The sequence below is a fragment of the Seriola dumerili genome, unplaced genomic scaffold (genome assembly GCF_002260705.1).
Source record: "Seriola dumerili isolate Sdu_G_001 unplaced genomic scaffold, Sdu_1.0 BDQW01000138.1, whole genome shotgun sequence".
Taxonomy (NCBI): Eukaryota; Metazoa; Chordata; class Actinopteri; order Carangiformes; family Carangidae; genus Seriola; species Seriola dumerili.
Window position 1 is genome coordinate 5,478,362 of NW_019174393.1, and position 22,941 is coordinate 5,501,302.

General features: G+C 40.7%; 4 protein-coding genes across 4 annotated transcripts; 3 read left to right on the forward strand and 1 right to left on the reverse strand.

Moving 5' to 3' along the window:
- The first annotated feature begins 2,202 nt into the window (after positions 1–2,202).
- Positions 2,203–6,089, forward strand: dram1 (DNA damage regulated autophagy modulator 1). The gene is made up of 7 exons (XM_022749341.1): positions 2,203–2,558; positions 2,955–3,022; positions 3,223–3,365; positions 3,459–3,636; positions 3,904–3,962; positions 4,098–4,190; positions 4,277–6,089. The coding sequence occupies exons 1-7, from the start codon at positions 2,428–2,430 to the stop codon at positions 4,313–4,315; spliced, it is 711 nt and encodes a 236-aa protein (XP_022605062.1). The 5' UTR covers positions 2,203–2,427; the 3' UTR covers positions 4,316–6,089.
- Positions 6,090–6,187: 98 nt separating this feature from the next.
- Positions 6,188–10,168, reverse strand: washc3 (WASH complex subunit 3). The gene is made up of 7 exons (XM_022749343.1): positions 9,963–10,168; positions 9,179–9,277; positions 9,002–9,067; positions 8,758–8,895; positions 7,857–7,973; positions 7,700–7,764; positions 6,188–7,616 (listed from the first exon to the last, which is right to left on the reverse strand). Exons 1-7 carry the CDS (start codon positions 10,011–10,013, stop codon positions 7,517–7,519), a joined length of 636 nt encoding a protein of 211 aa, XP_022605064.1. The 5' UTR covers positions 10,014–10,168; the 3' UTR covers positions 6,188–7,516.
- Positions 10,169–11,015: 847 nt separating this feature from the next.
- Positions 11,016–16,946, forward strand: LOC111224794 (zinc finger protein 16-like). Its single transcript, XM_022749438.1, has 9 exons — positions 11,016–11,131; positions 11,682–11,884; positions 11,971–12,072; positions 12,168–12,263; positions 12,348–12,458; positions 12,559–12,676; positions 13,637–14,435; positions 15,001–15,059; positions 15,151–16,946. Exons 1-9 carry the CDS (start codon positions 11,029–11,031, stop codon positions 16,671–16,673), a joined length of 3,114 nt encoding a protein of 1,037 aa, XP_022605159.1. The 5' UTR covers positions 11,016–11,028; the 3' UTR covers positions 16,674–16,946.
- A 2,074-nt stretch (positions 16,947–19,020) lies between these two features.
- LOC111224841 (tetraspanin-7-like) lies at positions 19,021–22,619 on the forward strand. Its single transcript, XM_022749519.1, has 2 exons — positions 19,021–19,674; positions 19,762–22,619. Exons 1-2 carry the CDS (start codon positions 19,284–19,286, stop codon positions 20,367–20,369), a joined length of 999 nt encoding a protein of 332 aa, XP_022605240.1. The 5' UTR covers positions 19,021–19,283; the 3' UTR covers positions 20,370–22,619.
- Positions 22,620–22,941: the final 322 nt, after the last annotated feature.

The window sequence follows — 22,941 nt, forward strand, 5'->3', positions numbered from 1 at the left end:
GTGTATGTGTGTGTGTGTGTGTGTGTGGTGAGGAGATCTGCTACATCTGACACTGTGCCCAGGTGTGTCCCATGCAGCCGATTAAGGCCTTCAATTGTTCTGCAGCCCTGAAGACAAGTGCAGCCACAGCAGGAAACCAAGCAGAGGGGCCATCACCCCCCCATAACAAAAAAACAAAACAAAACCGGAACCCCAGCAGGAGACAACCACCGATACTGAAAAACAAAACATAACAATTCTAACATTACAAATACAACTTGCTCTTACCAAAACATATCAATAAATTATTACCACTCCCCTTGGTCTCTCCAGCAAGGCCACTCTGCCATGCCCTCAACTCAGCGGCCCCTGGCACCTGGGGAAGAAAATGTTAAGAGTTTAAAGGGATAGCCAAAGAGGAAAGTGAATAGCAAGGGAAGACATCCAGGATGCACCGAAAGAGAAGGCAAGGCCGTGCACACAGGTGATGAGGCATCGGCCCGGGTGTGTCCTATGCTGCTGATTAAGGTCGTCAATTGGTCTGCAGCCCTGAAGACAAGAGGAGCCACAGCAGGAAACCAAGCTGAGGGGCCGTCACACTTTGTGTTTTCTGTTTTCACAAATAAAATAAAGCTTTCACAAATGAGAAACTGTGTTTTAAACAGTTTTCTGAAGTATATTTCTTGATCATATTCAATGTAAATGTAGAGGTTTGTAAGTTAGACCTGGTCTGGAAGGAGAAAATGCAGTAAATTTGAACATTTTTGGCTTTCATAATTAAAATAAAGGTTTCTCTTGCTTGCATCATCTTGTAATCAAAGGTTGGCATCTGGCCTTCATTCTGATTTATTTGAAAAATTTCCAGAATTTCTTTCAGACAAACCGAAGTCCTTCTCCATGATCTCACTTCCTTAAACCAGGGAGGATGCCATTTTTCTGGCCTGCCAGTAAACTCCTTCTCTGCTGAGTCAAGTGTCCCCGGAGTGAACCAAGCCAAACAAACAAAAAAAACTCTTCAAACAACAGTTTCTTAAGGTTGGCAACATGTCAGGCACTTTGTACTCATTGTACCCCGAAAATCTTGATTAGAAGTGCGAGCTGGGAGTCTTCTGGCTGTGATCCTGCACCACATGTTCCAGGTTCATCCTCAATACCTTTGGCTCTGATCCATTGCTTCCCCAGCTATTTGATCCAACGCAGCTCCATTAGTGGAAAACTTTACCCCATTATTTAAAATATGGAACAGCTACTCCAAGGCTGGATTACTTACTGAGCAAATTTCCATAGGGCTGACTCCATGTGCCACAGGAAAACTGAAATGTTAAGGGCCTTAAGGTATTTCCTGGTTCTTTACAACATGGTCCACATTTACTAATGCAGTTAATGTTAGGCTTATATGGTGCATGTTCCTGAATAGATTTAATAAAATTGCCACAGTATAAGGGTTAGGGTCTGACAAAGTATTCCTGACAGGTTGGATTGGGGGAACATTGGGGTGAGGGGGATCGGTAGGGGGGGGCCCCCTTTCAGGATGATCCGGTCCTGCAGAAATCATTCATATTTGGCCCAAGCTGCTCCAGTACCACAAAGCAGTGGTTCTCAAACATCAAGGACTCCTTAAGTGACACAAATTTGACCATCAGATTTTGTCCCAGGGCCCTCCGTCTGATAAGACTTTTGCTTTTTGATGTTTTATTACAGAAAGTGTAATAATGCTCTTGGCATCACCGAATCCCACTTTGAGAACCACTGCCTTAAACTCATGAGCTACCTTATGCACAAACATGGTTCACCCAGGGAAACCTTTTCTTCAGGACCCCAACTAGAGGCCACACTGGGACCTATCAAACAGTATCAAACACACATCAGGTACTTAGTATAACACTTTTGTAGTTTAACTTAAGTTTTTCTGTACTGTGGTAATGCTACTTTCACTTAAGTAGAAACTCTTTTCTTCCACCACTACTTTTTTTTTAAAATAACTTTTCATAATTAAAGTGCATTTTTTTCTTTATAATTCTATTGTTTTTAAATGTACCTCTGTACTGTGGTGCTGATACCTCAATTAATCATCTTAATACTTCCCCTGCTGTTGTTCCTGGCACTGACGCTCAGGTCCCTGGGAGTTCAACGGAATTGGGTATTTCTTTTAAGCCAGATAAAGGGAGGAAGGAGGAGAGCTGGATATAACGGAAGATTTTATTTGCGTAGGCCGGGCCTGCCCACGGGGAGTTGTTTTGGGGAAGAGGTTACTGTATACTGTAAATCAGCTCATTAGCAGAGGCCAGGTTCAGTCTTGTTCACACGGCAACATGTGACTGTCGGTAACAGGCTTCACACACCACGACCCACATAAAGGTGGATTTCTTACTGTATGGATCTATTTCTCCTGCTCGCGCGAGTGCGACAGCGTTTTGTGGAAGTTCCGCGTCAAAAAGCTCTGCTGAGATGTTTTGGTTCATGCAGGGACTCTGCTTTCTGCCAGTGTTTCTGGTCATCTGGTCCTCCAGCACTTTCATTATTTCCTACGTGATTTCGATTTTCAGAAAAGATGTCGATGTAATCTTCCCGTACATAAGGTAAGATTTAATCACACGTACCTCATGTTTCAGAAAAGAAGCAGTCAGATGATAAAACAGTTACTCTTTCATCTTCATAACAGGTCAGATTGAACTCTAAAAAACACACATGTCGATGTTTTATGTTCATGAAGCGATTTGTGCAAACCAGACAAAAGTTGGGCCAAAGTAAAACTTTAGTTTCGTTTTCCTCCGTAAACGTAGCCGGTACCCAAACTCCAGCTGCGAGACCACAGCTGTTCTGTCAGAGGAGTGCAGCTTCTTTTCACTTCTCCCTTTAAAATTAGACTTGTGTTTTAAGAACTGACTAAATGCATACCTACATAAAGTCTGAAATAACGGAGAGTTATGATTTACTATCATCTGTACAAATGCAAATCTCTTCTCTCTTCTCAGTGACACAGGTGCAAACCCCCCGGAGAGCTGTATATTTGGCCTGATGACATTCATCTCAGCATGTGCAGGTATTTTCACCCTCTTTCTGTTTAAGCTTCTGCCACTTCTTAAGCAACGCTGTGTTTTCTCCTGGGAGGAACCAAACTCTCCAGAGATGTTAGTCACATTTCCCCTTTTCGAGAAAATGAAAGCAGAATCTTTGGCTTGGGATGCAAGAGGGATCATGACATGTTGAAGTGGTAAATGTACCAATCTGACCCTTGCACAGGAGTAGTCACCATGTACGCCAGATACAAGTTTGTGGAGAAGCTGAGTGTGGAAACAAGGGTGGTGAGCCCGCGCCTGAATAAAACAGCTCTGGTGCTGGGGATTCTCTCCTGTTTCAGCATGTGCATTGTTGCAACTTTTCAGGTAGGTCTCCACACCTATAGCGGACATTTTCAGTCCCATGAATATGATGCAATGCAGTGTTTAACGGCACATTGTTCTGCTCTGTGACTGCAGGAGACAACGGTGGTAAACGTTCATGATGCAGGAGCTCTGCTGTTCTTCATCTCTGGTGTCTTATATATAATCGTCCAGTCTGTGATATCATACCAAGCCTATCCGTTTGGATCCTCAGTGGTTGTGTGTCGAGTACGTCTGGGCATCTCCATCCTTGCTGCTGTGGCATTTTTCCCCAGTATCCTTTCGCCACAGAAGTCACAGCTGTGAAACTGCAAAAAAAACAAAAAAAAAGAGGAGATGCTTTTTGTTTCCTGACCTTCTTCCTATTTTGTGAACATGCATGACTTGCATTTACTACCATGAACCTCAGCTTAATGATTGCAACATAATTCTCTTGTCGATTATCATTGGTGTCATTGCATAGGAGTGTTGCTGCACTCCTTACACACTTACAAGAGCCAGTCAAGTGTTGAAGTGACATTTTCCTTCACGGATAATTCAGCTGTCATCTGTGCGTTTTTTGTAAAACAAACCACACTGCACAGAGACAGTAAAGACCAGGTGAGCAAATATTTTAATAATCAACTCATTGTAGTATAGTATAGTATAGTATAGATAGATAGATAGATAGATAGATAGATACTGTTAGTTGTAGTTGAGTGTGGACTGACTGCAGCCTCTGTGTCCCTCTCACAGGACTATCCTTTCCATCTAGCCAGCGCTGTGTGTGAGTGGGTTGTTGCCTTCAGCTTTGTCTGCTTCTTCCTCACATACATCGATGACTTCAAAGTGAGTATCAGACCATTACACTGAATGTTAACTTGTTTTTTTTTTACTGGAAGGGGATTCTTATCGCTCTCGTTTATTTCCTACAGCTGTTTACCTTACGAGTGAACACAGAGTTTGAGGACTAATCTTGATCTCCAACTCCCAGCAGAACTTTGAATGAACGGTATTTTCAGGGCTGCATTTGTTTTAAAGAGTCTTTTATACTGTAAGGCTTTTATAACATCATGTGTTATGTGTCACCTGACTGAGTTAGTAAAATAGCCACTTTTTATATTGCTATTTATATATTTTGTACAACAGGCTGTCTGTCAGATGTGACGTGACTGACCACATCCTTTATCTTTATACTTTTTATACAATCGCAAATCCTTTTTCAAGTGTCCTTATTGCGTCCTTATCGTGTTCAGTCAAACATCACTTTGCACTTTGCACTCTTGACTCTTTGCTACACTAGTGTGACACGTCCTGTCAGACATGTGACCACTAATAAGAGAAGTTCATCACACAGTGAACATATGATGGCTGCGCATGGGGCTCCATCTGAATACCAGTCAAACTAATGACACGTTTTTCTGTGGGAGCGTGGTCAGGACTGAAGTTTTGTGAGAAAAGGGGCAATGATACACTGATACTGTATGTAGGTGCTTATTTTATGTACACCAACAAACTGTCTGAAATATTACTTGGATTATTAATCAAATGCTGCTGTTTCAGTAGCAGAAGTTGTTTTTGTTTTATTTTTACATTTTCTAAATTGTGTTTTCTTTGGGTCACTGTAATGTTGTAACAGTGCATTAATGAAGAAAACCCTCTCTATGGATGCTCCAATTCAGCGTTTTGGTTGTGGTAGTAACTGTGCACTCCTCAGTAGGAAGTAGTTTAACTAGTTTGCTCAGTAAGACTGCCAAATGTAATTCTTATAATACACAGGAATTGAAGCTGATCAGAGTTGAAGAGGTTTTTCTCGCTGTGCTTCGCCTCAGCTTTGGTTTAGTGGTTCCTGACGTTTTCACGCTTGTGACCCCACAGAACAAAATGAATGTGTTCTTGCAGCCCCTCGTCACAGGTTAATGCTGACGTGGGTCTTAGGCAGCTCAACACAAGGCTGACTTTTCCTTCTCAAACTGTTTAATTTGTGGGATTTTTAGAGTCAAAGTGTCCAGCAGTTATACACCTGAAATGCACTCATTTGAGAAAAGTGCAGCTATTTTGTGTAAGAGGAATATATTTTAATGTGTTTCTTATCTCTTTTAACTCTTACATTTTTATACATTATAAAGTCCCTGGTTGGGAACCACTGTCAGTACTGCAGCTGTTGTTTTTGTGCTGACAAGTTATATGACTGGTCACACTAGAAAAACACAAGCACAGAGGCTGAGGCCCTCTGAGACAAATCAGGATTAATAATTAATAATGAATTGACTTGACTGAAGGTAAAGAAAATCAAACTGTTTTGGTCAGAAGTGTTGGCTGTTGGCACTGGCTGAAATATTACACTTAGATCAGCAGCCATTAGTTTTGGAGGATCCCTGCTGTGATCCTGTCTATAATGAAGTACTCCAGAACAGACTGGAGGTCACATGGACACAGATGAACTCTAGAGGTACTGTAATAACAAGGGAAATGTTTTGGTTTTTTTAACTCAATTACTCTTGTATTTTTGCATGTGATATAATGAACTGCACAGATCGTCACCGCTGAGCTGTATAATAAAGATGCACTTTTTTTTCTTTTTTTTTTAAAAGCAGTCTGTATGAGTGTTTATTACAGGCAAACTCAGATCCAACAATTCTTGCTCTTGTAAGCAAAGTACTTTCCAGACTTTCCACACTCACTTTTTCACAGTCACTATGGTGTAATGTCCATTCATAGAAACCTGACCAAACACAGTACATCTGTTATCTGTAAAGCTAAAGTGTTCCTGACACCGTTCCTCTACAAGTTCAGACCAGTGTAACGACAAAGAGTCAAACACAAAAGGAACCCGTTGTTTACCTTTTTTTTTTTGTTACAAATGGTGTTTATCACTGGGTTATTTCTTAGTGCAACTTTGTTTACTCTTTATTCTAGCAGAGGTCATTGTGCAATCAACTGTTATTCCTGGCATTAAAACTACAAGATTAAGAGGCATGTCAATGGAAAAATGTTAGCTATGGAAGTGTCTAAAGCAGAGCCAGGTTAAACATCACTATTTATTATTTATTGACTTTTATATCATAAATCAAAGACACATACAGCGGCTCCAGAAAGTATTCAGATTTCATTTTGGGATTTATAATCTTTTGCAAAGGGTTCTTGTTTTTGTGTGTAGATTAATGACCAAAAGATATAATTAATCCATTTAAATTTAAATCTATGGTACAATAAAGTGCAATTACTGAAGGAGTCTGAATACTTTCTAAAGCCAGTAATTTTGTCTAAATGAACAGTGTCAAATTATCAGTGGCTTTACACTGAATCTACTGTAGTAATCTCTCTTCCAACGTGGTCACTTTAAAAAGCAAAACCTCATTTTCTATGCAGTAGTAAACAGGGTAAAACACTGGAAATACATTTTATCCTTCTACTGCAGCTTGGTTACATTATCCTGTGATAAGAGATGAACTGTTTTCCTTTTGTTTCGCACAGTGCAGCTGCTTTAAAATGTAGAGAAACTGCTAATTCAAGAATCCAGAACAGCAGAAAATGCTCGTGTGATTTCCCATTACTTTGCAGTCCTTCATGATTGACGCCCAACAGGCCGCGTGACTCACTGAACAGGTTTTGTGATATATAAACCATCCACAATGGAACAAGATCATTGTCATATTTTTCTCCCTGGCCTTAACACAACAAATATCCAACATACATTATTTTTTTCAGCTTTATCTGGACCCTGTAACAAAAAGAGGCAGCGCTACCAAGTGATGAGTGAATCTCTTCATTACTGTGGTAGTAACGTCTCTACCACGGAAAACCTGTAATTACTAATTTTGTAGAAAAACTACCTGCTACTTCCATGTTCTGACATAACAACAGGAGAAACAATTCCCTGTTTTTGAAAAAAAATTATCATGAATCAAAAATGCTTATCATGTATCAAACTCGACGAGGTCTGATTGACCAACAAGAGAATCATTTCAGCTCATTCAAACTGAAATTACAATCACTCTAGATCGATATTGTGTGTCAGGCACCGACATCTGCTCCTTCTGGCTGGCACCTCCTTTACAGGCGCACTGCAAACTCGTGCTCCTCTGAGAACAGGCCTAAAGGAGCTCCCATAGCTTCTGATAGCGATGCATGGCCTGGAAGCTGCAGGAAGCTTTGTGGTGAGGATGAGTTTGTCAGTCACTGAAAGACGATTCGCTGTCAGAGCTGGTGGCAGCAGCATCTGGATCCTCTGTGCTTCTCGTCCCTCCGTCGGGAACTGGGGCATCCGGTGTGCTGTAAGCAGCAGTGAGGGAATTGTTATTGGTCAGTTTAATGACAGACATTAACATGTGTGAATTTAACAGTGTAACACTCACTCAAGCAGGTTGGGATCCAAACCCTCCAAGACCATTTTATTCCTAATGGCCATAACTGGAACCCCCTGTTACAGATTAAACATTTATTAAGATACACACAGTATATTTCATCCCCACAGTACAGGTGTACAGTATGCAGGTGTTATCGTAGACTCACCACTTGAACCATTTTCAGATATCGAGCGTAACGTGGGTCCTTGGCCACTGTCATGACATTCTCTGCAGGTTCTTCTGCCTTCTGCATGGGTGCAGCTTCTGGTGGCGCCTGAGCGGGCTACAGTGCCAAATATTCAGATTAATAACACAGTGTGAAGTAACACGCGGTTTACATGGAACTAGACATCAGATGTGGAACTTTGTTTAGCATTTCTGGTGGGTTTTATATTTTCAGAGTTTGTTTATCTGATGCTGAACTGTGTAATACTGATCATCAATAGATCTACTGCTCTAACTGTATTTGTGTTTCTACTTTTTTATAAAGTCAAGACAAATTTTATTGCTAAATATAAAGCTACAGCTAGCAGTGGATTATTTTAGCCAAGCATATAACTTGGAAACGGTTAGTCTGGTTCATTCCAGTGCTCAAAAATGCACCTAAAAAAACCCCTACAGCTCACCAAGGAGCTCACTGTATCTTTCTTTTAATCTGTTCACACAGAGAAATGTAAAAATTACAAGTTGTGTGTTTTATGTACAGGTATGTGCTGAAACTCTCTGGGTGCAGTGACTTCATTGAGACCCACCATCAAATTGAAATTGCATTCAACAAAACCAGATATAACTATTAGTCAGTGAGCTTCAGGTGTTGGAAAGCTTTTTGAGCTTTGGTCAGAGCCATTTCCAACCTGTTTTTAGTCTTTTATGCTAACCTAAGCTAAGCTAATAAGCTACTGGCTCAAGCTCCATACTTAACACATAGACATGAGAGTGGTATTTATTTTCCCTGTTGCAAATCTCTTGGACATAAAATTAATTTTTTTTTAATGTTGGTTGTTGTGCAGTACAGTACAGCTGAGCAACACTTTATGTTTATTTTGTGTGCATGTCTGTGTATCTACCTCTGGAGGTGGCAGAGTCACTGCTGGTGGACCAGCTGCTTGGCTCGGAGTGGCAGTAGTGGGTCCATTAGCCTGCGCAGTTTGCTGCTGACCGATTCCATCTATTGTGACGTCCTCCAGTCCAGGAATGGAGGACAGCTGCTCAGAGCACAACAACGTTCCATATAAGATGAGTGTATGGACATGATATGTACATTAAGCCATAAACTGCAAACAGAGGGACGGCAGAGACTGTAGAACTCACCTTAGCTTCCAAAATGCACAGAGTGGTTTCAATCTGCTGTATGCGCAGAGATATGTTTGCAAGTTTCTGCAGGAAAGAAGTTTGACAGATCAGGGTAGAAACTCAGTGTGACAGAAATTGTAAGTGTGACCTAAATTAGAAAGCAGAAGGAAGGACGAAAAGGTGAAAAGTACAAACCTCTTCACAAACTGTGGAGAAGCGGTTGAGAAACCGAACTGTGTGCACAACGAACTGATTGAGATAGGCAACAATTCTTCTCTGCTGAATAGCAGGAACCTGCACAATGAAAGTTATTTAAGTCACAGTAGTAAGCAGCAGAGGGGCAACCCAGAGTGTAATGTGCTAAGGAAATTAAGCAATTCACACCATCTCAATAAAGCAATTCCTCTCCCCACTCCGGCCTCTAGTATATTTTAAATATGGGGGAGGAAAAGAAGATATCTAATACTATGAAGACATAGTATTTGGCAACACAGCACAGTATAGGGCAAAAACGACTAGTCAAAATCGACTTAACAGAAGAATAACTGGTAACTATTTTGATCAATTAATTGTGTCAGTCACTTTTCAAGCAAAGAGGCAGAAAAATAAGATTTTCTGCTTTTCTTGGACACCTTTTGTTGTAAACTGAACATCTTTTGATTTTTAACATTTGAAGACTTCACCCTACAGTTAACTCAACATTTCATCTCATTGATACACAGAAGTTAGGAAATTCATTAGAAAATTACAGAAATGTATTGAGAAACTTAAGGTGTAACATCAGTCATGCTGACAGCTCAGTTTCTCAGGGTTCAAATATGCTAATGTTAGTCAAATGATCGGCTTCTTTCATTACAGCCACAAGGTTTTATAAATCTATTATCTTCACTGATTATTGTCTTGTAGCTCTGCTTTGACTCGTTTCTTCTTATTTCCCCAATTGGTAAATACTAGCTGTCTTAGCTAGCTAAATACAAACCTTTGTAAGATCAACTCCAGAACCCACAATTGGCAGCCCGTCCTCGTCCATGTTGAATTTCTGACACTTCCTGCAGATTAAATTGCAGTTTCAGTTTCACAAACGAGATTTTTCAACGCAAAAATACCGAAATCGGTACATTGAAAAAAAAAGAAAAAACATTTGCTAAAGCAAACGTTTCATGTGACTCCTGGCTGCGGGGTTGCGTCGTGACGTCACCTGCGATTTACGCGAGAATAAAAGCCAACGGGATTTGTCATGTCAACTTTTATTTTGAAGTCTGTGGAAAAGAACAACATCCGGTACTATGTCTTGTGGCGGCACACATAGCATGACAGTTTCTAAATGTGACAACTTTTATAAAGACAACATTTGAGTATGTGTAAATTAAACGTTAATGTAGCAGGCATGTGAAGAACAGCGTGATATCGTGAGAAGAGTAAAAAAACGGGGGAAGAAAATAACAACAATATACGGACGTACACGGTAAAACATCGTACATTATCGTTAACTTAATGTGAATATGTAAGTTAAGTATTGTTAAATTCAAGTTAATTCAACCTGGAATGTCTAATTTTATTTTTTCAGACTATTTTATACCCTGTAAATATTAATTGTTCTAAGTTTTTAACTTGAAATTGTGAATTGAACGAATGAACTGCTGAGAGTTCACTATACTCATTCAATTAAGTTTCTAAAGAAACAAAACTTCCATATTAACAGATTTCCCAGCCTGCATTGTTTGAGAGTTACAACTCTCCCTAGACTCTACTTTTTGACAGTTTGAAGAAAACATATATAATGTACCTAAACTTGCCGTGTGTCTTGCGAAGTCATGGTTGTTTCTTCTCATAATGAAAACAGTGTTAACCAGGTTGAAGGGTAAATTAAAGTTATTTCTTTATCCTGATAATACATTTTGAAATTTTGCACGTCGTTTATATGAACCAAACTTAAAGTCACATTATGTTAAAAGCAGTCGCAACTACGTTGTCACACTTTTATTTTGAAAAGAGGAAACGCAGGACAAGACTTGAGGAAGCGGGTGCCTGCGTGCTAACAGCGCATGTTAGCAACTAAATCAACCAACATAATTTTACCTTTATTTTTCAACGCTACAAGTCGTATTACACTAATGGAGTTTCTTGGGTCGACAGAGAAAATAAACGGTAAGTATACTGATGTTCTGCTCCAGCTCTAATTTAAAGAAGGCTAAGTTAATGTTGGTCAGACACTTAGCGGGGTCCGTCTATTTAAAGGAATCATGACCTATATACGCAGTTAGACTAGTGCCGATGAATTGGAAATCATCTTGTTATGTTCAGATTTCAAATATTATTGTCAAGTATTACATTCCATTGTCCCTAAATCTAAAGGACAGCCGCGTATGCTTCATTACGTTGCAAATTTAAAACTCCAATTAAATATGTTTTCCCAGTAAGTATACCGGTTCATAGGCTTATGGCTTGTAGTTTACCCATAGGAAATTTAAAAAAACAACAACAACAACAACAAAAAGATTTGCCAGTAACGTGTCATTGCTTTGATTAAGTGAATTATTGCCTCTATTATAGTAGTATTGTGGAAGAGCTCATTTAAAAATGGTGTAAATTAAGTTATTGTTGATGAGTTTATCTCTCTGAAGTTTGTTCTCTCTGAATTAAAAGCTCATTGCTGCCCTCCAAAGTCCATCTCTAACATCACACGTTTATATTTCAGACCCAGGCCTGCCTCTTTCATCTCTTCGCCTCCTGGTGCCCCCATTGCAGCTTCTGTCTGCTGCTATGTGGCAGCTGGCAAAGCAGAAAGATGTGATGAATTATGAGAAGCTCCAGGAGTTTGTGCTCATGGTTACAGAGGCAGTGCCAGGACTGATCAACCACAGACAGAGAGCCCAGCTCATTCTGGGTCTAAGAGCAAGGGTGAGCAGAACCTGCAGTTTGCGTTGCATACAGATATGATAATTTAGCTGTTATTAACTAACCTATTAAGTTTGTTCATATTACAGTTGATCCTGGAGCTATGCAAAGGCTCAGCACGAGGTTGTGTTGATACTCAAGTGATCCAGAGCTATTTGGACAAACTCCCAGTAACTTCTGCAAACATAGATGTAAGTACATTTGAAGGGATAACACTTTGAAAACAGATAAAAATTTACTGATGCAATAGGGCCTCTATTAATAACATGAATTCAATCTGTGTCAGTACAGGGACGCAGAGGTGAAAACAACAGAGTCCACATTCATTGCACTTGTTCAGAGCCTACTGAAAGATCCAATTGAGAGAGCATACTTCTTCCAGGTCAGACAGACTTTAATTATTAATTTCTTAGCATAAATAAATGCTAAAATAAACAGATTTCATTGATTTAATTATCTCTTATAGGAGGTGTTCCCAGTGGAATATGGGCAACAATATGATGCAGCGCTGAATGTGTTACTGTGGGAGTTGCTCTCAAAAATGGAAAAACTGCTGCCAGTACCAGACCTTAAACAGGTATTCAGTCAGTCCATCCAGATATTTCAGGTTATTTTGCTTTTACAAAAACATGTGCAGTTTTACCAAGAACTGAAGAACAGCTGTACTGTGATTACAGACTGCAGCCTGGCTCAGCTCTGCACCTTCTGTTTTGGAGGAATGTGTTCAGTCCTCACATGAAGAGCTGAGCTTGATCTTTGAGCACTACAAGAGTTCAGGACTACTGAAAATGCCATGTAAGTAGAACTGAAGTGATTTTTTAAATGACAGAAAATAAGCTGGCAACAGTTTTTATAACTAATAAATCGTTTAACTCAGTTGTTGAGAAACATTCTTTGAGTTAGGGCTGCACACTGATTCCAAATCCCTTTTCTTAAATGGATAACATTTTGATCTCAGTCAGGTCTTCATCAGTTCTTAATATTACCATTTTATTAACACATAAGCTATAGTGTATATATAATATATAAGTTAAATCCTCAGTGTGCAGTCTTTACCGGTGTCATCAGCCTGGTGTCGTTTTATACCTATATGATCATAATTGTAATTTTCAGTTGAATGATCCAACACTCGAGTCTTATAATTATGAGATCGATTTTTGTAACGGTGCCTTTTCTCTTCACAACTGCTGTGATTATTTGTAGTAAATTTAAGTTATTTGGTTGCTTGTTTAGGGCCATAATTTCATAACAGGGACAAGTGTTTACAACTTAGTTCATAATATCAACTTTAAGAAGTTTATTCAAAAGAAAAAACACTGTTATTTACTTGTGGAACAAAAATAAATTTAAGTTCCAAAGAAATGCTTTTATTTTCACACAATATTGATATTCATCTGATGTAACTGAAATTTCAAGAATTTAATAAAAATTGTGAAAATCGTGAATTTCTGAAATAAAATGTAATCAAATCAGTAGATCAGTGTCAATATCCAGCCTTATATACAGTTGTAAATTTAATGTATTTAAATATGCAGTTCAAAGATTCCACCTGAGCTTTAAAAATTGTAATAGATATTTTTTCACAATTTCCTGACATTTTATGGACTAAACTATCAGTTAATCAGTAATTGAAAGTAAATGTTTCATGTTATGTAATGTTTAAGTATCTGTAGGTCCTGGGTCATTGTACAGTGCCTTGAAAGTATAGTTATTGCCAGCATCAGTGGAAACCTTTGACTTCTTATGTCTTTACAGATGGCCCTTCATCCACCATTGGCAGCTGCATCATGTCTGCTTTATCCATTCCTCCCTCGCAAAAGACAAACATCTCAGTTGGACTGGAATCAATCCATAATTATGCTAATGTGCTAAACCCTGTGACTTTTGTTGGGGCGGACCAGTACAGTGTTGTGGCTGTTTACACTGAGGTGGAAGTTGGAGGGTCTGAAGTGGATGAGGAAATAATCGAGTCAGCTGAAGTTCAGGTTCACACAGATTTCTATGAAGAGGAGATTGTAGCTGTAAGTGCAGATAATGCCGGTGGCGAGGAGTCTGCCAGCTTGAGAGCAGAAGAACCAAGTGAAACTGTGGATGTCGCTAAAGCGCTGGAGACTCTGACAAAAACTTTTGCACTAAGGAAGGAGAGCCTCGGTCAAGATGTGTTGACAGGAAAGAGTAATGATTCATCGCTGAATGATGAGTGTGCATCAGGAAATGCTACAGATGAAGGAAAAACAAATGAATTATATGAAACAAGTGACCAAACTGATGATAAAGTAGCAACAACTGAAGAGGTGACGGATGAAGCTGGAGGCACAGAGAGCAATTACAACTCCTCTGGTACAGAGCTGAAGGATGACCACGAATCCCTCTCTGGCCACGAAGAAATAATGGCAGATGTCTCCAGTGAACCTCCTGTTTCTGAAACACAGCAGTCTGCCAGCTCGGCTAACACCCGCAGATCCTCTCGCCTACAAATGAAGACCTCACCTAATTGGCAGGAGATGCATAAATTCAAGAGATCGTCAAAGGACACGACAGAGGAACCAAAAATGTACAAAAAGCATTTATATTATAGTACATATATATAAATAAATAAATGCATCATCTTTTGAGATAGTATTTTTAAAAAGAAAATTACTGTGTAAGATACATCTTCTAGATGCGCTGGGACGCATCTTTAGTGAAATTCCTGGGGTCATTGGGTGTTTGGCACTGATTTATTTTTTTTATTTTTTTTTAAAGGAGCTATTTGTAAGTTTTGCTATCGCTACATAGCCAACATTAGCATCTTTTCTTTTACTGAAGTTCGGATAGCGACTCACTGTAGCCTCCAATCTGTCCTGACAACAGCGTTGCTCGTTGGGCGTATTATAACATCTTGTATTGTAAACGCAACGATGGCTGAAGCTCTTGACAAGAGACAGTCGGCGCCACCTGCTTCCTTCAGGAAACCATGTTCAACAGCAGAGAAAACTTACAAATGGCTCTTTAAGAAGGAAATTTGCTGCACTAAATAATGATTATCACAAAAACACATTAAATTTTGAATAATATTTCCATCATCCATGCAGTCCTCTTGGCAGATGTGAAATTTAACTATACTTTTATTTCACCAGGAGCAAAGCTGATGTATCAGTTGCCCCCTCTGTGATAGCAGTCAAAGGAATCGACAAAGGTAATGTTGACATGAAGAGGAGAAACATCTTGGAGTTTTTAAGCAACATCCACATATTTTACTGACACCTGTGTCTGTATTTTGTTTGCAGGGGGTTCTAATGAAATGACTACCATCATCTTCACCTGCTCACAGTGTCCCTTCCACAGCTCAGATGAAAACAGCCCTCCTCACTTCCACATGCAGACTGTTCGAACAGAAGTGTACAGGACTCCCTCAGAAGCCAAATTTACACCGTCTCCCTCCAGCACTGATGAAATATTTACATCTATTAAACTCTTCCCCAAAGGAAATGCAGAGCAGAGCAAAGCAGATCTGCCTGATGATCAAAGCAAAGTCAACGTTTCTCAGTCACGGGGCAAACAGAAAGCCCTCACATGTGAAACATGCGGTAAGACGTTCACTCGTACGTCAGACGTCAGGAGGCACCAGCTCACTCACACTGGAGAGAGACCTTTTCATTGCTCGCAGTGTGACCGAACGTTCCAGCACTCGTGGGATCTGGCAAAGCATGAGAGCAAACATCGCGGCGTGGCCATCTCTTTCCCCTGCCAGCTGTGTAAATGTTCCTTCGCCAATCTCCGCGCATTAACCGTCCACCACAAGAAGTCTCACTCACAGGAGTGTGGGCCACCGCAGATCTGCTCCATCTGTACCCAGAGTTTTGCAACTTCCTCTGAGCTGCTCGAGCATAAGAAGTCCCACGTCACCAGTAAACGCTACATCTGCCAGAAGTGCGGCGAGGGCTTCGACTCCCTCCTTGCGCGCTCCCAGCACCGGCAGATACATCGAGTGAAGCCTCAGTTTAAGTGTCCGCAATGTGAGAAGACATTCACTCGAAGGTCTGATGTAAAGAGGCATCTGTCCACTCACACTGGGGAGCGTCCTTACCACTGTAACCAGTGCAACAAACAGTTCTCACTCCACTTCATGCTCATGAAACACCTCCGTGTTCACACAGGCGAGCGGCCTTTCCAGTGCTCCCACTGCCCAAAGAGGTTCACGCTGGTGCCTGTGTTGGCCAGACATGAGAGGATGCACACTGGGGAGAAACCTTTCCTCTGCTCCCAGTGTGGGAAGGGTTTTTTGTCTCAGGGAGAGCTTTCAAAACACCACACGTCACATGTGGACGACAGACCCTACTCCTGCCCTCAGTGTGGCAAGTGTTTCAAGAGCAAGAAAACCCAGCAGGAACATATCATCACCCACATGGGAGCCCGCCCGTACCCCTGCACCTACTGCGGGAAGGGCTTCACCAAACCGCACGCACTGACCAGACACAACCTCATTCACACAGGAGAGAGGCCATTCCCCTGCACACACTGTGAGAAGTCGTTTCTCACCCTCACCGAGGCCCAGCAGCACCAGCGAATTCACACGGGGGAGAGGCCATACGCCTGCAATGTCTGTGAACTCAAATTCAGGAGTTCGTCTGAGCTGGCGCGACACAAACGCAGTCACTCAGGACAGAAGCCACAGAAGCCGTACTGTGAGCAGTGCATGAAAACATTCACATCTAAGGCAAAGCTGCAGAAACACATGGAGACACACAGAGAGGAGGGAGAAGCTGCACAGTCTGTCGACTCCATACAGCCTAAGGAATCAAATATCTGAAAAAACAATAGAGACTAATTCAGTGGTTTAATTAGTGGAATCGTCAAAAAGAATATTTCAGAATAAATAATAAAGTTAGTGGACAAGGAGAGTTTGGTACTATTGCATCCTTCAACCTTTTGAGGAATTTAAGTTAAATTTACACTTATCATTTTGACATATCAAAGTTTGCTTTGAAATTTGCAACAGGGAAATTACAATTATGTTTAGAATAGTTTGTTTTAACTGGAAACCTCAAGTGAACTAAATTAATTAAATTGATTTTTCACTCCAGATACTGTCCGTTTCTTTCTGTGTTGTCACTGCAATGTCAGTGACGTACAGACAGTGTCAGGTTTAAATCCAAACAGAGATTCAAGCCACACTGCTTCTTTTAAAGTAAAAAATATATATTTTTTAAATGTATTATCATGGCTGCATAATTGAAAACAAGATACACTCAGACAAGTGGATCCTGTAGGCACATGCATCAGTTGCTTGGTCCCTCATTGCTCCTAAAATCACTCAGTGCATGAACACTGTGTCGTGGATAATAGTACGAAAATATACACATAATGTGAAACTGTTCACATTCAGCACAGGTAGAAAAATTCTTAGAGAAAAAAACAATAATTGAAGAAGATACATTGCATTCAGCTGACAACTCCAAAAGTTTCACATTGTAATCAAGAACTCATAGATGTTAAAGGCCACTGGTGGCAGGGAATAAGTTCAAGGTGTATATGATAAAACTGAAATCTGTATAATATAATCCAGTGCCATGTAAGAAATGCTTTTTTTTTCTTATTCTTTGCTGAGAACAGTGTGATTCGGTAGTCCCGCATTTCCTTATACTTAAAGGCAGCGTCTCATGAGTGGGCCACAAGATGAATAACAAGGACTGGAAAGCAGAGAAAACACTTGATGCTGAACAAAGTTTTCAAATGTTCAAATTCTGCTTTTATTGTGTAGACCACTGGAAACATCACCTCCACATGTATACCCGCAAAAATGGAAAGTGGTTTCCCCACAACTCTATTTCTTGCTGCTGTATTTCTGACGAGCTCTTATAGGAGGTGTCTTTGAATGATGTTTCCTTCATTTCTTTCCGGAGTGCACATAAAACTGAATGACTGTGTGAGCTGACAGTTACAGAGCAAAGATTAACTATAAACATCATAAACACAACCTCATTTCCTCTACAGACCTCCAGGTCTGTCTGTGGTAAAGTCTCTCTTCTCTTCTCCCTGATCACTGTTGTATCCCTCAAATATTTTTTCTGCATCCCAAACAGTCAGAATTTATGGTGTAAAGCTGCAGGATGAGACTAGATTGCAACTCTGCACACACTTACTCATCCCCCACCAATCTATCTGGGTATTTCCCTCTCTGCTATCATGTCACTTATGGCTGTCCTTATAGAAAGGGGCCATTTGAACGTGTTTAATTAACCAAGAGGCTTTAATTAGCTCTGATTTGGTGGTGGTGGTGGTGGAAGGGAAGCCGATGCCAAGCAGGAATCACCAGGATAAACCTGGCAGCATTGTTTAACAGGGGACCCACAAAATGCCATCTACAGGGGGTTTTCAGTGGTTTTAAATTGGTTTTCTATTTCTAGCGTGGTTTATGTCTCTAAATATTTTTACCTGTTACCTGTTTTACATAGTTCGTACATCTTTAATAAAGGGCTATACGTTAGGAGTATAAGAGAGCTATTTCTGGGTTATTTAAAAAGACACAGACATAGTGTACTGCTGTTGGATGGAAAAAGATGAGCAAAAAGTGTATTTCATAGCCTGGCAATCCAAAAGTTGTTATTATATTATTATTAAACCATTTATAAGGGGTGCTTCATTACAAAATGATACATGGTACATGTTGATGAAAAATACTTCATGTCAATTTAAATTTGTTTGACCTTTTACTTCATCTAAATGCACTAATTAATTCTTTTGTGGCACTAGTCTGCACTGCAGACTAAGCTCTTGACCTGATTATGTGATTTTATGTACTACAAAATTTGTTTATTGCATGTTTTTGTAATTTATTTTCACATCCAACTGTAATCCTATAAGCATTGGTTTCAAACTGTTATATCCTTGACTGACAATGATCTACCAAAAATGCATACACTGCATAGAAAATTAGATTTTTTCCCCATCTTTTATTCCACAAATTGACCAAAGTCGAACTCAAAAAGAAGTCTCCTCCACACCGAGAGAGGGTGTGCATGAATGGTCTCTCAGTCCATCCCACTGCCATCGTCTCTCGCCTTGACCAGAGCGAGGGGCAGCAGTGAGCGAGCAGATGTCGGGATGTGACTATCAGCGGAGGAATTTTGAGAGCTGGTGACCATGCAGGTGGAAAGAACACCCGAAATAAACAGACAAATAGGGTGGAAACAAGGGGGGCTGTGGATGCAGATAACAGCACGAAGCAATACCCATCAGCAAGATTTACAGTCCAGTCGCCGTTGGTTGTGTTGGTGGTGGATTAATAACCAGTCATAAAGAGGTGGGAGGGAGATTGTGTGTTGCAGGAGGACGAGAGTGAAGGCATTGATAGAGGAAAGAAGAGAGGGGGAGTGTGTAAAAGAGAGAGAGGGGAGTAGATAAAGCCGGAGCCAGGATCATGAGCTCTGCACTACCCTACGACTCGTTGTCAGCCCGGCCGAGTCCTAGACGAGCTTTGGACAGGGAGCGCGAGCAGCTAGCTGTGCGAAGACTGTCCTCTCCACGGGCTCTCGACCTGCTAACTCCTCCTCCTCTTCCTCGTCGACTCTCTGCCATCCCTGGTTACCTGCTATCACCATACCAAGAGCAAGAGGAGCAGCTCCACCAGCAGCACCAGCGACTATCCTTGTCTGTGTGCTCAGAGGCCTCCCTGGCGCCCCCTGCACCTCCACCTGTGGGTGCTGCCCCACCCTGCTGCCGCCCAGTGGGAGTCATGCACCTCCTGCGCCTGGGTCTCCTGGCTTTCAGCTGCCTCTTCTGGGCAGCCGGTTTGGCCCTCTTCACCCTGGGTGTGTGGGCTCAGATATCACTGGCGGACTACATGCTGTTGTCTGCCAATCGTTACCCCAACGCACCACTCATCCTTCTCTCCACAGGTGCAGCCGTCACCGCCTGGGGCTTCTTAGGTTGTCTGGGGGTGGCTGCAAACCTGCCATGTGTGCTAAGAGCTTATGGGTTCTTTCAACTTGCTGCACTTATAGCTGGTTTGGCAGCTGGACTTTCAGGCCTCTTCTACCGTGAAGATATTGCTGGAGGATTTCGCAGTGGCTTACAGCGAGCGGTGGCCGGCTACACAGAAGATGAAGGCCGTGCCGACGCTCTAGACAGCCTGCAGAGGGCCCTGGAGTGTTGTGGAGCTGAGGGCTGGCGAGACTGGCTCACTTCAGATTGGGCTATCCAACATATGACCTTCCTTCCTACTGAGAACGGTACCTCTGTGTCCCTGCCGGACAGCTGCTGTGTGAGGCGCAAGGGTTGCAAGAATCGACCTCTTCTGTCAGAGGATAGCGAAGGAGTAGTTGCTGCAGGGATCCATCCACACGGCTGCTTCCGCAAAGTGTTCAGCTTGGTCAACGACAACGTCTTCCACATTGCTGCCACTGTGTTGGGATTAGCCTTTACCCAGATCGGAGGCATTGCCCTGGCTTGTCTGCTGGCCAACAAACTAGCACCGAGACAACATCGCCGTGTAGTGGCACATTAATGGTCAATTATAAACCAAGGATTGACCAATTTGTAGATGGTTAGGATTAGTAATGAACAATGCCCTCAAAGAGTAATAGAGTTGCGAAGTTGGGGGAGTTTTTGGGGCATCCAGGGTTCTGCAAGTTGAGGTCTGACAGTGTTTACTGACTGTCAGTCAGTTGTCAGTTGGTGCACTCCCAAGGCTTGGATGGTGCATGAAACTCTCAGTTAAATTATCAACCCAACAACCACTTTAGAAATGATCTGGTATCTCATAGGTGAAAGTCCATGTAAATACAAAATTGATGATGGTGGTCAACTGCAACATTTTGGTAAGAAACATCAAATTACTGAGCTTTAAATTCTGTTGCGTGCATCAATATTGGAGAGCTGAAGCTTTGTAGAAACTTGATAATACATTTAAGATCTTAAATCATGATGATATCAAACTGATAGAAAAAACAATGATAGAAAAACAATGTCTCAGAAACTAAGTTTACGTGATTAAAACTGATGGTCATAGCATGAACAAATGTTATTGTTAAATTATCCACAAGATTCCTTTGTTTCTACATAGAGGAACCTTAAGGATATCATTAAAAGAAAATGGGAATTTAGTAGTGAAACACCTCAGAAACCAGAAACTCCTCACACGTTGCAACTCTTTGACACTCATTGTTTGCCTGACTCTCTTTTCTGTGCAATTTAAAAAATATATACTTATTTGATTCAGTGTTAGGGTAGAAGTAAATCTTCTGCCCATTTGATGCAGTAATACCTCCAAACAAGAGACAGTCTGTGATCACATATAAGTGGGGCCAGATTGGGTAGTTGGTAGTACGGAATGACGCTTTTCTGCCTTTTTTGCTGGATGATTTCGTTTCAGAAATGTTTAAACAATGGCATGACTTGATATACTTCACTATGTAGAATGTAATTACATATCAGAAACGATTATTTAGAGTTGATCTGCTTTCATATTGGATTTTTCCGCAAGTTACCTCACGTAGTAGATTTCACCACTGAATGCACAGGAATGTTCACCAGCAGTTTTCCACTTGAGATGATTTAGTCTGGCTGTGTTCAGCAGATGTTCATATATACATCTTTTAGTTTTTCCATCACAAAGACTACACTGTGTTAGAATGGTGCTTTAGGAAATAGCTTAATACTGTCTGTGATATTTTGTGCCACTTATACTGGACACCTGACAAGCTGTTATAATGTTTACTGTGCTTGGGGGAGAGATTTGGTGACATTATATGAACGCTTTAGTTTCAGTTTCTTTCAGATGTCACTGTGTCGCTAGAGTTTGTATGTTCTGAAGCACAAGTTTATCTTACAATGTTGAATTTTGTTATCAACACTTCTTCTGAAATGCTTGGTTGCATTGGCATGACCCAGATGTTGTGCAGCCCTCTACCAGCATGAAACAGTCGGTAGAACTCTGGACCAGATTTGCAATTTTTTTCAAACTATCATCAACTTAAAACAATATTTTGAGAGTATGTTTGTTCAATTTTCTATTGAGAGTTAAATGAAAAGATTATTTTCATGTCTGTATGCTAAATAAAAGGAGAACCAGCTAGCTTAGCTTAGCCAGAGATACAGCTAGGCTGGCTAGTTGATACTAGCTTCAGATCTTGCCTTTTTTAAATTCATTTAAAGGTGTTAGTTGGTTGAATTTTGGACAGAGCCTTGCTAGCTGTTCCCCTCTGTTTTCAGAGTGTATGCTACGCAAAGCTAACAATCTACTGGCTGTAGCTTCACATTTAGCATACAAACAAGAGAGTGGTATCAATCTTTTCATCTACCTCTTGTCAAAAAGGCAATTAAGTATATATCCCAAAATGTTAAACTATTCCTTTGATTTGTTCTTCTCTGAACTGGTTATAATGTGTGTTTTAAGATTAGCTACAATATGCAGTAGTCTCCTTTCTCCCTTCCTTATCATCTCACCTTTCCTTTTCAGGATAGGCCTTTTTATTGCTCTTGTAACAATGTATCCCACATTCAATAATGTATAATCCATTCTAATAATTACCAACAGTGCAAACAAGCATGACTGAAACAGTAAACTATAAAAATAAACAAAAATCTTTGCCTGATTACAGGATATGATATTGATTCAACACTGGGAATGGCAATGTCAAGGTCTGCTGCCCTTGAATATATTAAATATATTATGGCAACAGCACTCTTGTAATGTAATGGTGATGCAATGTTATAGGTACAATACAAAACAAAACAATATGCAGCACAGCAAAGTAAAGGCATATCTGAAGTGTATATGTATATAATAAATGTGTGAATTGCTGAATCCTTGTTAAGAGCACTTTTTAATGTGAGATTTCTTTCCTCTTTATGGTGGAAATAACTTGACAGGTGGTAGGTGTGACGCTTCCATTTGCATTTTAAAGACCTTAGAAGTATTTTCTAGGTATTTATTTTATGAGAAAGGCCATGGTGGAAGTGTGCCAGAGTGGTAAATTCTCAGTGCTTGGAGTGGTCGATCCTCACATGAGACCTCTGGCGGGGCAGTTCTGAATTATTGCTATCTGAGTGACATCTCATTTCTACCACCTGAGACA

Coding starts and splice junctions, on each gene's coding strand:
- LOC111224841 (XM_022749519.1), top strand. CDS start 19,284: ATGAGCTCTGCACTACCCTACGACTCGTTGTCAGCCCGGCCGAGTCCT. Junction 19,675..19,761: donor TTTGGCCCTCTTCACCCTGG/GTGTGTGGGCTC, acceptor TTCTCTCCACAG/GTGCAGCCGTCACCGCCTGG.
- washc3 (XM_022749343.1), bottom strand. CDS start 10,013: ATGGACGAGGACGGGCTGCCAATTGTGGGTTCTGGAGTTGATCTTACA. Junction 9,068..9,178: donor TCTCCACAGTTTGTGAAGAG/GTTTGTACTTTT, acceptor TCTTTCCTGCAG/AAACTTGCAAACATATCTCT. Junction 7,617..7,699: donor TTGGATCCCAACCTGCTTGA/GTGAGTGTTACA, acceptor TGCTGCTTACAG/CACACCGGATGCCCCAGTTC.
- dram1 (XM_022749341.1), top strand. CDS start 2,428: ATGTTTTGGTTCATGCAGGGACTCTGCTTTCTGCCAGTGTTTCTGGTC. Junction 3,963..4,097: donor ACAGAGACAGTAAAGACCAG/GTGAGCAAATAT, acceptor TCCCTCTCACAG/GACTATCCTTTCCATCTAGC. Junction 4,191..4,276: donor CATACATCGATGACTTCAAA/GTGAGTATCAGA, acceptor TATTTCCTACAG/CTGTTTACCTTACGAGTGAA.
- LOC111224794 (XM_022749438.1), top strand. CDS start 11,029: ATGTTAGCAACTAAATCAACCAACATAATTTTACCTTTATTTTTCAAC. Junction 11,885..11,970: donor TTCTGGGTCTAAGAGCAAGG/GTGAGCAGAACC, acceptor TTCATATTACAG/TTGATCCTGGAGCTATGCAA. Junction 12,073..12,167: donor TAACTTCTGCAAACATAGAT/GTAAGTACATTT, acceptor AATCTGTGTCAG/TACAGGGACGCAGAGGTGAA.